The sequence below is a fragment of the Cyprinodon tularosa genome, unplaced genomic scaffold, assembly GCF_016077235.1.
Source record: "Cyprinodon tularosa strain WSP-4 unplaced genomic scaffold, ASM1607723v1 ctg98, whole genome shotgun sequence".
Taxonomy (NCBI): Eukaryota; Metazoa; Chordata; class Actinopteri; order Cyprinodontiformes; family Cyprinodontidae; genus Cyprinodon; species Cyprinodon tularosa.
Window position 1 is genome coordinate 402,669 of NW_024039762.1, and position 12,535 is coordinate 415,203.

At 39.1% G+C, this 12,535-nt stretch overlaps 1 protein-coding gene across 2 annotated transcripts in view; it reads left to right on the forward strand.

Annotated features, from left to right (window-relative positions):
- The window catches only part of LOC119777067 (cyclin-dependent kinase-like 5), an 87,560-nt gene that overhangs the window by 47,672 nt on the left and 27,353 nt on the right, over positions 1 to 12,535 (forward strand). For both annotated transcript variants that reach the window (XM_038275825.1, XM_038275826.1), the window contains exons 4-7: positions 9,012 to 9,057; positions 9,176 to 9,312; positions 9,395 to 9,515; positions 9,962 to 10,021. In XM_038275825.1, the coding sequence (XP_038131753.1) occupies positions 9,012 to 9,057; positions 9,176 to 9,312; positions 9,395 to 9,515; positions 9,962 to 10,021 (364 nt within the window). The remainder of the gene's footprint in view (positions 1 to 9,011; positions 9,058 to 9,175; positions 9,313 to 9,394; positions 9,516 to 9,961; positions 10,022 to 12,535) is intronic.

Consider the following 12,535-nt stretch of genomic DNA (forward strand, 5'->3'; position numbering starts at 1 on the left):
TATTAAATATAATTAGATATTTTTTTATTTACTTTATTTATGTTTTATGTTCTTCTTTTGCTATCTCAACCCTAGTTCTATGGTGGAGAGAGCCAAAATGTTCATTTAGCATATCTTGTTAATATGTTGCACAAGGAGCTTCATTAAAGACTATATTATAATATTACACAAAAAATCCACAGCAATGAAACAAAGCATCCCTAATGTTGACTTACTATTAAAACATTACGTCCCTTTTACTGCTGATATTACAGTTATATCAATGCATTTGCCAGAGAAAACCTTTAGATACTGTTGTGGGAAAAAAGGTATTCAACTATACAGTCCAGCTAAATAAACAGATAGATGGATTTCACTCAGTCGGCACTTTATTTTACTTTGCAAAGTAAAAAGAGAACAAGACAATCTTAACAGCGCCCAATGCCTGATATTCAGCCATGTTCTGACTCGACAGCATTTGTCTCTCACTAATTAACCCTGCAGAAAGGCTGTGAAGGTCTCCACATATCTTTAGCCAAACAAAGACAGAGAGTTGGAAATAACACATAATGTTATAAAATAATCCCTGACAAACAGTCTACTTTGTTAGAAGAAGCATTTTTTTTTTTTCAAAGTCTCCTTATTAGAATGAACAGCCGCTCTCACATAGACACCTTATACATTTGCAGCTCTGAGGCCTGAATGAATGAAACTCAACACTAATAAATCAATATATGTTTAAGGGAATTAATAGGAGATACATTTTCTCCTACCACAGTACGTAATGTATGTCTTAGAAAATACATTTTCCTTCAATTCAGCTTCCTAAAAGCCTCACTGCCTGTCAGGATTGCTAACCTTGTGACTTCCTCAGTCTTTTTTTCTGCCATATTTTCTATTGATCCATACTTTGTCAGCTAATTTAGGTGTTTCTAATTAAAACTCTAAGATGCATATTTCTTCTCTAGAAGCTGCAGGGTATTTTTTTTTTGTTCTTGTTGAGTTTTACAGCACTAGTGGCTCGTTTTTTGGACAGTAGGCTGACAGAAAAGGGCGTATGAGAGAGGGAGAAACATGCAGCAAAGGGCCACAGATCGGATTCGAACCTGAATCGGCCACGTCGAAGGTTAAGGCCTCAGGAAATGGGCTGTGTGCGCTAACCACCGCACCACCAAAGCACGCCACAAGCTGCAGGTCTAGCTGTTAACTAAAACGCAAATAGGCTTATAGAGTTAGTAGGTTTTCTTGCCAAAGGATGGTGTTTGCTATTTTTATTTTGTAGGGACGGAGCAAAACCTTCTGTGTTGGAAAATACACAAGCAAATGTTAAACTGCAGGTCTTTGCTGATAACCAACCCATCATAATGCTTTAGAGGAAAGTGCAGGACAGATGTTGCAAGGCGGGGTGCAGATGGAAGAACACATTCAGATGGCGGTTGATGTGCTTCAGCAATCCCAGCTGCTTTGAACCCCCCCCCCTTCAGTCTGTGTGTGTTTTGGTTAATAAAACCCCAGCACAGCACCAAAATTTAATGAAATAATCAGCATATGGCAACTGTATTCACACACATAAACCCAAACTTATTCAGTGTTTTTTAACAAAAGCATCTCCTTTTAAGTATTTCATCTTGTGTGAATGAAATTGTTTCTCCTGGATTTTTCTGGGTATTGTTATGAATGTCCATTAATAATGGACAGACTCAACATTCTGACGGATCTCCATCTAAATATTTAAGCTACACCAGCTGAGATGTATTGAGTTTGTCATAACTGAATTAAACTGTTTACATGAGAAATCACAGAGGTCCTCTGCAACTGCCTAACAACAATAAACCAATAATGTTCTCACCAGCTGAGTAATCCAGACCTGTCATCGTGTGCCCCTCCATCCCTGTTCTCTGTTTTTGTCAAAATGTCATGTAATAAATGAGGTAGATGTAGGCAGAAAGCCAAAGCTCTCTGTGATCATGGCTCTGCCAGAGAAAAAGCTCACCTCCGCTGAAAGCAGTAATACTTTTATAGCTAGAAGTAAAGCGGCCGGGGTTTTGTTTCTGATTTCTGAACTCAAGTTTTTGACTTTTGACCTGCTTACACCAATTTTCAGGTGTTTCAGAAGTGAACCTTCTTCCAGTCTGTGAGAGATATGCATAACTGCATAAAACAATTATTAAATATTTACAGGGCCTACAATGTAAACTGTATTTTTCTGCTTTTACTTTGGAAGAGAGACCCTGACCTCAGACCTCAGCTATGACATTTCCAAAGAGCTGCCAACATCTCTTAATCCATAAATCCAACAGGAAATTATGTTTTCTATCATCTGTTAAAGTCTCTTGCTCTCTTTATGCAACATCTTAAAAAAGAAGCTTATTAAAGCTTTTGGGCTTTCTCCAAATTCCCTTTCCAACCTTTTGCTGGGCCAGTCAGGTTTGAACTCATCCATTATCCCTGACCAGCTAATTTCTTGGTGCATCTCTATGTATGACCTTGCTTTTAGAATTAAAATGAAAAAAATCTATTACTAAATGTCAGCGTGAATATGTATTGAAAACAGATGAAGAAATGTTAAAACTGCTAACAACATCAGAGAGCAGATCCCCTTGTGCTTATCCAGTGTCATTATTTTATCTAAAGCTCGGACCCACGTGCAGAGAAACCAATTCAGAGAGACCGGGGGAAAAGGTTTAACGGGTTTTATTGAATAAGTTAAACAGAGGAAGAAGAGTTGCTCTGAACACTGCTCAGCCGGAAGTGCAAAGTGAGGGGAAGACACAGCGGTTAGTTCAGGCTCAGTGGGGAATTTGACTTGTGAACTTGGAGAAGAGGATTTGGTTGCCGACTCACGTTTCCAGAGAAGTTGTTGAATCCTTGACTCCTGTCTGTATGCTGTAGTTCCAGTGTTTGTCTGATTCGGTGGAGGACGGAACAGGGTTTACCCAGAATGCGGTTTTTAGTTGGCGAACAGAGATACTGACTGCCACTCAGATTTCCTGCGGTACTTGAGCTGGTCATAGTGGAGAATAATCCCTTTCGCAGTGTGAAGCTCAAATGATCTCTTGGGGAAAGTGGATCCAAACCTCCTGTTTGAATCCCTGCGCAGTTTGAAGCTCAGTTGATCCTTCCAGGGAGAGAAGGTCCGAGAAAACCAGTTTGCAGGACAACTTCCTGCCGAGAGGCAAAGACAAAAACAAAGTTAAACTCAGGTTGAGAAAAACTCAGTTTGACTCAGCAAAACTCAGCTTGGCTAGAGTACCTTAAACTGGCAAACACTCTGGCCTCAAGGTAGTGGCAGTCAGCAGCTTAAGAACACTCCGTCTAACGAGGAAACCATCAGCAGGTGTGTGAGGAAGCGGACCAGAACCAGGCGCCTCCTGGTGGATGAAGGGAGACAAACACAGACACACAAACACAAAGACAGGAGTCCTGACATCCAGAGATAGAAGCACATGATCAAATATTTAAGTTTGAGTGATGATATGTTTTCTTCAAAACCAACAAAGCCCTTCGTGAAAACTTAACCTTACACCTCTAATAACTGGTTAACCACAGTTTTTTTGGAAAGCTAGATTTGAACAGGATGGTTGAAAATATTACTAGTCTGACAATTTAAAGTTGGCTCAAAGATCTTAAACAGGAACACACAATACCCAAATCTCTCTAAACAGTAGGAAGTTTCTGTCTGGAAAGTTACAAACCCATTTATTATGCTTTTAGACTCTGGTGAACCTCAGTTAAATATTTACTCAACTCCTGCTCAAAGCAATTTTTATTGATTTTTTCTTAATTGATAAAGCTTAGACTTCATTTCACTGCAATTAGCAAGATTAATGCATTTAATTGAGTGCTTTGATCAGATTTAGTTCAATTTAGTTCCTATCCCCCTTTAGCAATAGCATGTAGAAGTTTCTATTTGGATTTATCTGACCAGAACATATTCTTGTTGATTTCCAATAAATTTTTTGTGCTTGGTTTGGTTTGTTCAGAAGTCGTTGATGAAAAAAAGTTGGTTAATCTTTGGGACTACTAGAGAAATTAATTTATTTTAGAGGGGAAGGAGTATTTTGCAAGACAGTGTAGATTGTCTCTTTGCCCATGAGGAAGTATCTGGCAAACAGATAAGCTTGACTTAAGGGGCTTAATCTTTACTATTCAGGTCATGGAGGAGTGACAGACTTTTCATATTAAATAATAATCTAACCCATTTGGTTGTGCTCCCTCATAAATTAGCCATACAGTCTCTCCCCACATGGGAATTCCGGAAGAACTAAAGAATAATTTGTTATACAAAATGGGTCGGGGCATCTACTCGGATCCCTCAATGATCATCTGACTTATTAACAAACTGGAAAGGTGTCTGCCAGGCGTAAAACACTCTTAGAATGAGATTAGCAAAACACTGTGGGATCTGAATGGCTGCAGCTTGTTCTACAGTTTGCAATTCAAGCAGAAATAGCCTCAACTATTTAACACGGATGATGTAATGTGCTGTGAGTTGGAGCAAAAGCACTGGTTTCATGAGGTGTCTGAAGATTTTAAAAGCAACCAGCTGTGTCGTCTGGTTGGTGTTCTGCAAAAGTGGACGTGGTGCCTTATGTGAGGACTCAGACCTGAGAAATTAGGGTTGTGTAACACTCAAAATCTTTATAATTCGAATAAAGCAGAGAATCAAAGAAATGTTATATTTTGGTGATCTTAGTGAATGCAACCTTTTTTACTCATACAGAAAAGAAGCAATAAGCAAATTAGAGAATTTGATTATATAGAGGTCATTTTAAAACACATTTTAGGCAGAGAAAATCACCAAAAACTACAACAGAATGAATTTTACTCTGTCTGTAAAACAATAGTACAACTGAGTATTAGGGCCAGGCTAGAGAGTTTTTTTTTCTTCTATTACGAGAATAAAATCAAAAAAATTACGAGAATAAAGTCACAACGAGAATAGTCCTAAAATTACGAGAAACACATTGTATCTTATGACAACTCTTACAAGAAGCACTTTCTTCCCTAAAATGAGGAATGTTGAGCATCATATGAAGTTATACTTTGGCATCGGTTTGACAAATAAGGAAATATTTTAGCGCACCAGCATCAAATTGGGCAGTAACCTCTTCTGTGAGCTCAGGTTGCTGTTTGGTGGAGCTGGTCATCCGTCACATGCTGGTCAGAGAGCGAAGCTTTCTTTCTAAAACGGGTTGTTGAATGATTACTTCATTCTCGTATTATTACAAATTACAACTTTATTCTTGTAATTTTTAAACTTTCTTCTCGTAATGTTATGAATTTAATCTCTAAAAAAAAAAAAATCTCTAGCCTGGCCCTAATACTCCGTCGTGCAATAGACCAATATGATACAGTAGACTTACATCATCCATTCTAACCAAAAACTCTGAAACAAACTGGGTTTATGCAGCCTACCATAGCTCAAATTCCTTCATCTGTCAAGTATGAACCTAAATATCCCAGTCTTGACTTATGACAACAGGGTTAGGGCTAGGCTAGGTGTTAACCTTTAAATATGGGTTTAATATGTGCAAGTGTGGACTGAAAGAACCCATAAACCAAACATGTCATAACTGGTGTAAAATCCTTGCTCTATTCATTTGCCATACCTTTGCTATTCTGGTGGGGTAGTGCATCGCAGGACAAAACAGGGAGAGAATGTTTGAGAATGTACCTATGCACAGGGAGAATATGCAAATACAACCTGGGGGGGCACTTTTCTTTTCTTTTTTTTTACGGATTTTGGTAAAAACAAAATGTCAAAGTGTGAAGGTATACATGAAAGAAAACCTCTAGTAGTGAGCAGGGGCGCCACCAGGAATTTGGGGCCCCATGAAGGATATTGATGTTGGGCCCCACACAGAAAAAATATATGTATGCTTTTAAACTTCTATTAAGAGGCATTGATTTGTTTAATTTAGGGCTGCAACAACGAATCGATAAAATCGCTAAAAATCGACTTTTAAAAGCGTTGGCAACGAATTTCATCATCGATTAGTTGTGTCGCGCGATTATTGCATCATCCGCCGCGCCGTCATCACTGCCTCTTGACTGAAAGAGGAAGAAAAAAAATACGGCAGAGCGAGCCAGCGCCGCAGGTGCAGTGTTGCCAACTCAGCGACTTTTCAGACCCCTCCAGCGACTATTTTTCAAAAAAGCAACTAGCGACAAATCTGGCGACTTTTGGAGACTCTTACGTGAAAGCATGTATCGTTCCTACTCTGCCGTGGGGCGCCTCCCCCCGCTCCCGCAGGAGTCCCTCTCAGCGCTGCAGTCAGAGCCTCAGCGTCCAGACTGCAAATGAAGCGCGCACGCACCGGGATTGGCGGCGCAAATTGATCAGAATAATTAAAATAGCCTGCGCTTTGTAAAGGGAAAAAAGTGATAACATGCAACTTTTGTCAAAAGAAATTAACATGGCACGGAACCACCATGTTTGTTTGGTTTTAAAGTGGGGAAACGTAACGTTAGTTTCTCAGGTAGCTCATCTGATGCTTTCCTTACCGTGTTAGTAGGTTACAGACAGTGATAAGGTTGGCTACTTATTTTACTTTTAATTTCATTTGAATTAGCTTAAGCAGCATTTACATTTACTTTATAAATAAATTAACTTGCAAATTATGAGGGCAAGGCTTTTAAAGTTTAAATCTTCTGGCAAAGATAAAGTAAAGAGGATCCTGCAATTTATGGAAGTAAAGCAGAATAAAATCCAGCAAGATCAGTAATATGTCAATTAATTATCTGCCACATTCCCATGTAAATATCTGTCTTTGGAGGATGTGTTTTTTAGCACCCCTAGTTCTCTCATTTTTATTCCAAATACAATTTATAATTTGAATCACAGGGCTATTTTTATCTCTATGGTTAAGTATTTTCTCAAGTAGCAACTTTAACTGCTATACTTTCCTGTCTTAAAAGGCAGAACTCTTCTAGTCTAAAAAAAACTCATTTGTTGAAATGAGGGACCTATTGTTTGAACCCCTTAGGGGCTTTTAAAAACAAAAATGTCTTTTTTTGCGCTTTATGAAACAAAGTACCCTATATTTTGTGGATGTACAGCTACATTTCTCATGTAAGTTTGCGTAGTTTTAACAAACATTTATTTTTCATATTGCACCAGTACAGTTAATGAGCAACCTGTACTTGTGTGCTTGTTTGTTCTGTCTAAAATGTTTATTTTGGAATAAAGAGGTTAATATAAAAAATATTTTTTGTCCGATTCATCGATTAATCGAAAAAATAATCGTCCGATTCATTGATTTTTAAAATAATCGTTAGTTGCAGACCTAGTTTAATTCCTGCAGGAGAATAAGCAGCTCTTTAAGCCCCAGTACAGCCGGTTACAGCTAGAGAGACCTGATGTCATGCAGGACGGGGGTTTTGGTGAATATATTCATGCTTTCTTTCACTGCTTACTGCCTAAAAATGAGGGAGAACACAAAATAATTTATTTCACTGCTGTATTTTCTTTTTAAATTTGCCTACTTAAAAAGAGATTGGAAATACTTATGGGCACTTCATGAAACTAAGAATGTCATTTTCTTATTTTTTCATATGATCCAGCATATAAAAAAACCTGTGACTCAGATCATAATATGGTTGCAGCAAAGATTTCCTTTTAGTCTTGCTGTGCTGCTGGAGCACATCCATATTCCCGTTTCAAGGTACATGATCAAACAAATCCTAATTGCTTGTTGCCAACTGAAGAAGGCTGTTTTTATTTCTCCATTAGAGAGCAATAGTGTGTCACAGCATAAGTAATAGAGTCAGTGCTTCGCTGTTCCTCATGTCGACCCTCAGTCTGACGATGTAAAGTGATGCATATGAAGCTCTACCCCTGCAGTGTGTTGTCTTATTTCTCTCAGAGCCGGTAGCAGGGCTGCCTTTGGCTTGCTTAGGAAGGGGGGTTGAGGGGTGGAGCGTTGAACTGGAGCACAGTTCTGAGCCATAGGCAGAAATACCATGTCTAAGTAGGACATGTCAAAAAAAATGGGGCTGCTGGTGGATGGACGCAGAACTTTGAGAACTGATAAGAGGAAGTGATTTTAGATGACAGTGACATATTGCTGATTGTTACTTTATGTCTGGTGTAGCTTTGACAGACCGTGTTATTCATAGAGCAGGGTCATTAGCTGCCACTGTTTCTGTGCCACGTTTCTCCAGTGAGACATTAAGTTACAGTAGCGGTACCCATTTCATTCATGCAACCTTTTTAGTTTAAAGCATTTTACGCTCTAAAGCAGAGAGATGTCTCTTGTTTAAAGTCGTAGGGAAGTCATATTTAAATGCCAAATCATTCTGGCTTAAACATGTATATAAATGTACTCTTTATCAGAAGATATTGTCCCAAAAGGGCTCAAACATGTACGGCTGGAAGCCTTCTACACCAAACCAAGCTTCTGCCGCCCTGGCGTCCTCTTCCACAACAACTTCGTCTCCGCTTTCCTCCTCTAAATAAAAAATGGATGACGGAGGAGACTCATCCACGACCTCCGACACTAAACTTTCCTCCTCTTGCATGTTTCCGCTGTCCATGGCGTTCCTTGACAGTGTCGTTTCTAAGTCACCAATTTAGTGCTACTTGGTCCCAATGGAATTTCCCATTGGGAAACTACTAGCACTAAGCTGCTAACTGGTTAGCAAGATGCTTCCGACAAACCGGCTACAACCAAACTTGCTTGTGAACCTTCCACCACAACAATCCCGCCCCCTTGATAAACAACCAATCACATTCACTTTATTCAAGCGTGTAAAGTCGTGCACCACCTGGAGAATTCGGAAATGCAACGGTTGGAACAGGCGCTTCCCTACGACTTTAAGTTACAGTGGCGGCGCCCAATTCATGTATGCGACCTTTTGAGTTTAAAGCAGTTTACGCACTACAGCAGATAGTTTTCTGTGTATTTCTCTTTACATGCATCATTATATTTAATAAAACAATTGTTAGTAATAAAAAAACTAACTATGTTGCTCTATTTCTTTTTTATTCAAACCCTCGTTGATGTAATTGCCTTCTCTTTTTACTACAGGAAACCAATGAAATTGTTGCTATTAAGAAATTCAAAGACAGTGAAGGTAAGATGTTTCAGTCCCTCCTCTTTGTTTTATTTGGCTTTAATGGCCTACTTATCCTTTGCATTGTAGCTCTGCTTTAACAGCAGATTTATTTCCTCTCGTTCCTTCCCTGATGCAGAAAATGAAGAGGTTAAAGAAACAACGCTACGGGAGCTTAAGATGCTCCGTACCCTCAAGCAGGAGAATATCGTTGAGCTCAAAGAGGCCTTCCGCAGAAGAGGGAAGCTGTATCTGGTCTTTGAGTATGTGGAGAAGGTAAGTTTCTGCTAATTAAACACAGATTTTATATGTAAAGGCCCATCTAATCTGTCCTGATGTCTTTATTGCTCTATGTCAGAACATGCTTGAGCTACTCGAGGAGTTACCCACCGGTGTCCCGACCGACAAAGTGCGCAGCTACATCTTCCAGTTGATCAAAGCCATTCACTGGTGCCATAAGCATGACATTGTTCACAGAGGTAAACATTACACTTCATTTAGACTCCAAACAGAGGATAAGAGGTTGACCCTGCCAGCTAAAGACCCTCCAGGCTGAAAGATGCTCCTAAAAGCAAGCTGCTCATTTTAGAGCAGATTGTATTTTCTCAGTGCGGTCTAGTTTGAAAAGGTTAGCTGATTATGGCGGCGTTCACAAACGAAGCCTTTGGTGAATCCCTGGCAGCAGATCAGGAAACCAGATGGCCCATGTGAGCCTTTGGCACAATTAAGTAACAGAAAAGGCATCCAAAGGCCTGTAGTTTACCCAGACTGCAATCTGTGCATTTTTACTTGCAGAATTTTTAACAATAACATTAAAAAAAATGCAATTTTTCTTTTGAAAGAGACACTTCTGTGATGGCAGAAGCAATGTTTTAATGTGAAAATCCCCACCAGCTTACGCCTGGTCTGTTTTCTTTCTCTGCAGACATAAAGCCAGAAAATCTCCTCATCAGTTCTGATGACGTCCTCAAGCTGTGTGACTTTGGTGAGACCTTTTGTTAAATCCTCACGTTGGTGCAGCTGCACGAAAGGTTGCCAAACAGTCAGAGCTGTGATATAAAAAGGCGTACTTTCAACAGAAACTATATTTGGCTGATATCAGTTCTTGAGGAGTTCAGGCAAGCTTGATCTGGTTATCTAAAGCTCTGCATGCAACCCTCTCTGTTGCCTCTCACTCTGCTACGCTGCTTTCTTCACTCATCTCAATTAATGAAACATGTTGGGAAACAAGCACCTAATCAAGCTTTGATTGAGTCTCGTGGCACCACAACAAGCGCGAGGCGGGGGGGGATGTATAACGTAGTGAATCTGACACGAGGCAGGCAATCTGGAGTGAGAGACTGAAGGCCTGCTGTTTGCTCTGTGTCAGCCAAAGGCATTGAGTGAACAGACATAGGGCAAACAGTCTCCGCTGCGAAAGGTTCATGTTTGGGCGCGTGTTCTCCTGCGGTGTGTCATTTTCATCGTGTGTTGTTTTGATTGTGGAAGAGACCAGCAAGCCTCCAGAAAGCTGTTGCCAATTCCTCAGGAAGGAAAATATCTGCTAGTCACTTGAACACCTCATCATTCAACGTGCGTAATTGGAAGGGATGCGTTGTGTATTGAAGAGACAAAACAAAAAAAACATGTTTTGAAGTATACACTGCAAAAAAATAAAATCTAAATAAGTCCTTTTTTTCTTAAAATCAGTGTATTTTTTCTTGAAATAAGGATTGAAGTGAGACACTTTGCCAATGGAACAAGATAATTTACACTTTGTCTTATTTCAAGTGCATAATATCTAGATAGCTTATTTTAAGAGTAAAAACACTAACTCCATTAGCAAATCGTCTTATTAACCTGCTCAAATTAAGGGCAAATACACTTAATTTAAGACATTTTTACTCATTTTGAGATCGTTTTTGCAGTGTAATCGAACTTTCCTTCTGTAGAGTGCTGATTTTTGTTACACTGGAAAAACGATATAGAAATAAGTAAAAAATGTCTTAAATTAAATGTATTTACTCTTAATTTGAGTAGGTAAATGAGATAGTTTGCTAAAGGCATGAGTATTTTTACTCTTAAAATAAGATAACATGCACTTGAAACAAGACAATGTAATTGCGTTTTCTTATTTTAAGTGTAAATTGTCTTGTTCCATTGGCAAAATGTCTCTTTTAACTCCTTAATCCAAGAACAAATGCACTTATTTTAAGAAAAAAATGACTTATCTAGATTTAGATTTTTTTCCAGTGTAAATGTCTATTTCCGACCATCCTCCACTTCCTTAGTTTGACCCAGCAAAGGTCTGCGAATGTCCTTATTTGGTTATATAGTCTTTAGATTTAGTTTGTATATTAGGCCTTCTATCAACAGAGGTCCCAGATTGATGCCAGCCTATTTGCATCAATCCAACCCTTTCTGCTCAAAAATGTATGAATACATACTTACAAGAAAAATATTGTTAGTTTGAATTCTGTGGTAAAATGTCTTCAATGAGACCAAAATGGGAAACTCTTGTTTTTAGGGATAATCCCTCCGATTAAAGTTGATCCTGATTTAGATTCTGATTCCAGAAACGTCTGTGTAGCCAATAACTAGACTGGCACAGTATTGACTTAATAAGGTCTAATGAAAGTTTTTGATAATAATAGACAAAAGCGGAGTTGAAGGGAAACAGGTAGCACACTTTAAAAGGCAAATGACAGCTGTTCCAGCTGATGAATGACTGAACAGGCTGATAGATATAATAAAATGTAATCTTGTGCAAAAAGTAGAATCTCATGGAAATTGCTTATTTGGGCTGAATTTAGTTGTCTGTGAGGTATTCTGTCCCCTACCAACTCCTGTATTCGCCATTACCTGGTTGTCTATGGAGGGCTCTTTTCTCCACAATGAACATTAAGTAGCTCATGAGAAAGATGCACAACCACTAAAGTACTTCAAAAAAATGCAACACAACACCCTAACAAATTGAATGAATCTGGAGAGCAACTTCCCTGCAGGTTTTGTCAGCACACAATGGACTGGATGTGTAAGAATGCACATAATGACCACTTTCAGTCAAAGTGTCACATCGGAACAAGGATGAAGCTAGTTAGGAGGAGCGAAACAAGCCTGCAGACATTTAGCTACTTTAAAGGGGTCATAGAATGATTCTATAGGGTATGTGGTGCTGGTCCTTAAGGTCTCTGAATAGGGTGTGTAACACTGGTTGGTCTGAAAATGGTATATTCTTTTCTATTAACCCTAATGCAAGCCTGGTTATAAGCCCTAGAATAAAACGACATGTTTTCTTCCTTTTATGGTATGATCATGAATATTTAGACGAGCTGTGCGCTGATTGGTTGGTTTACAACGAGTGAAGTAAAGACGCATCATAGCAACAAGCACTCACTCACTGAAACATCAAATTGTTGATATGGTAGGGTGACCAGACATCCCCTTTTTCCTGGACATGTCCTACTTTTCATACCTAAAAAAATGTCCTGGGGGAATTTCAAAATCGTTCGGGATTTTG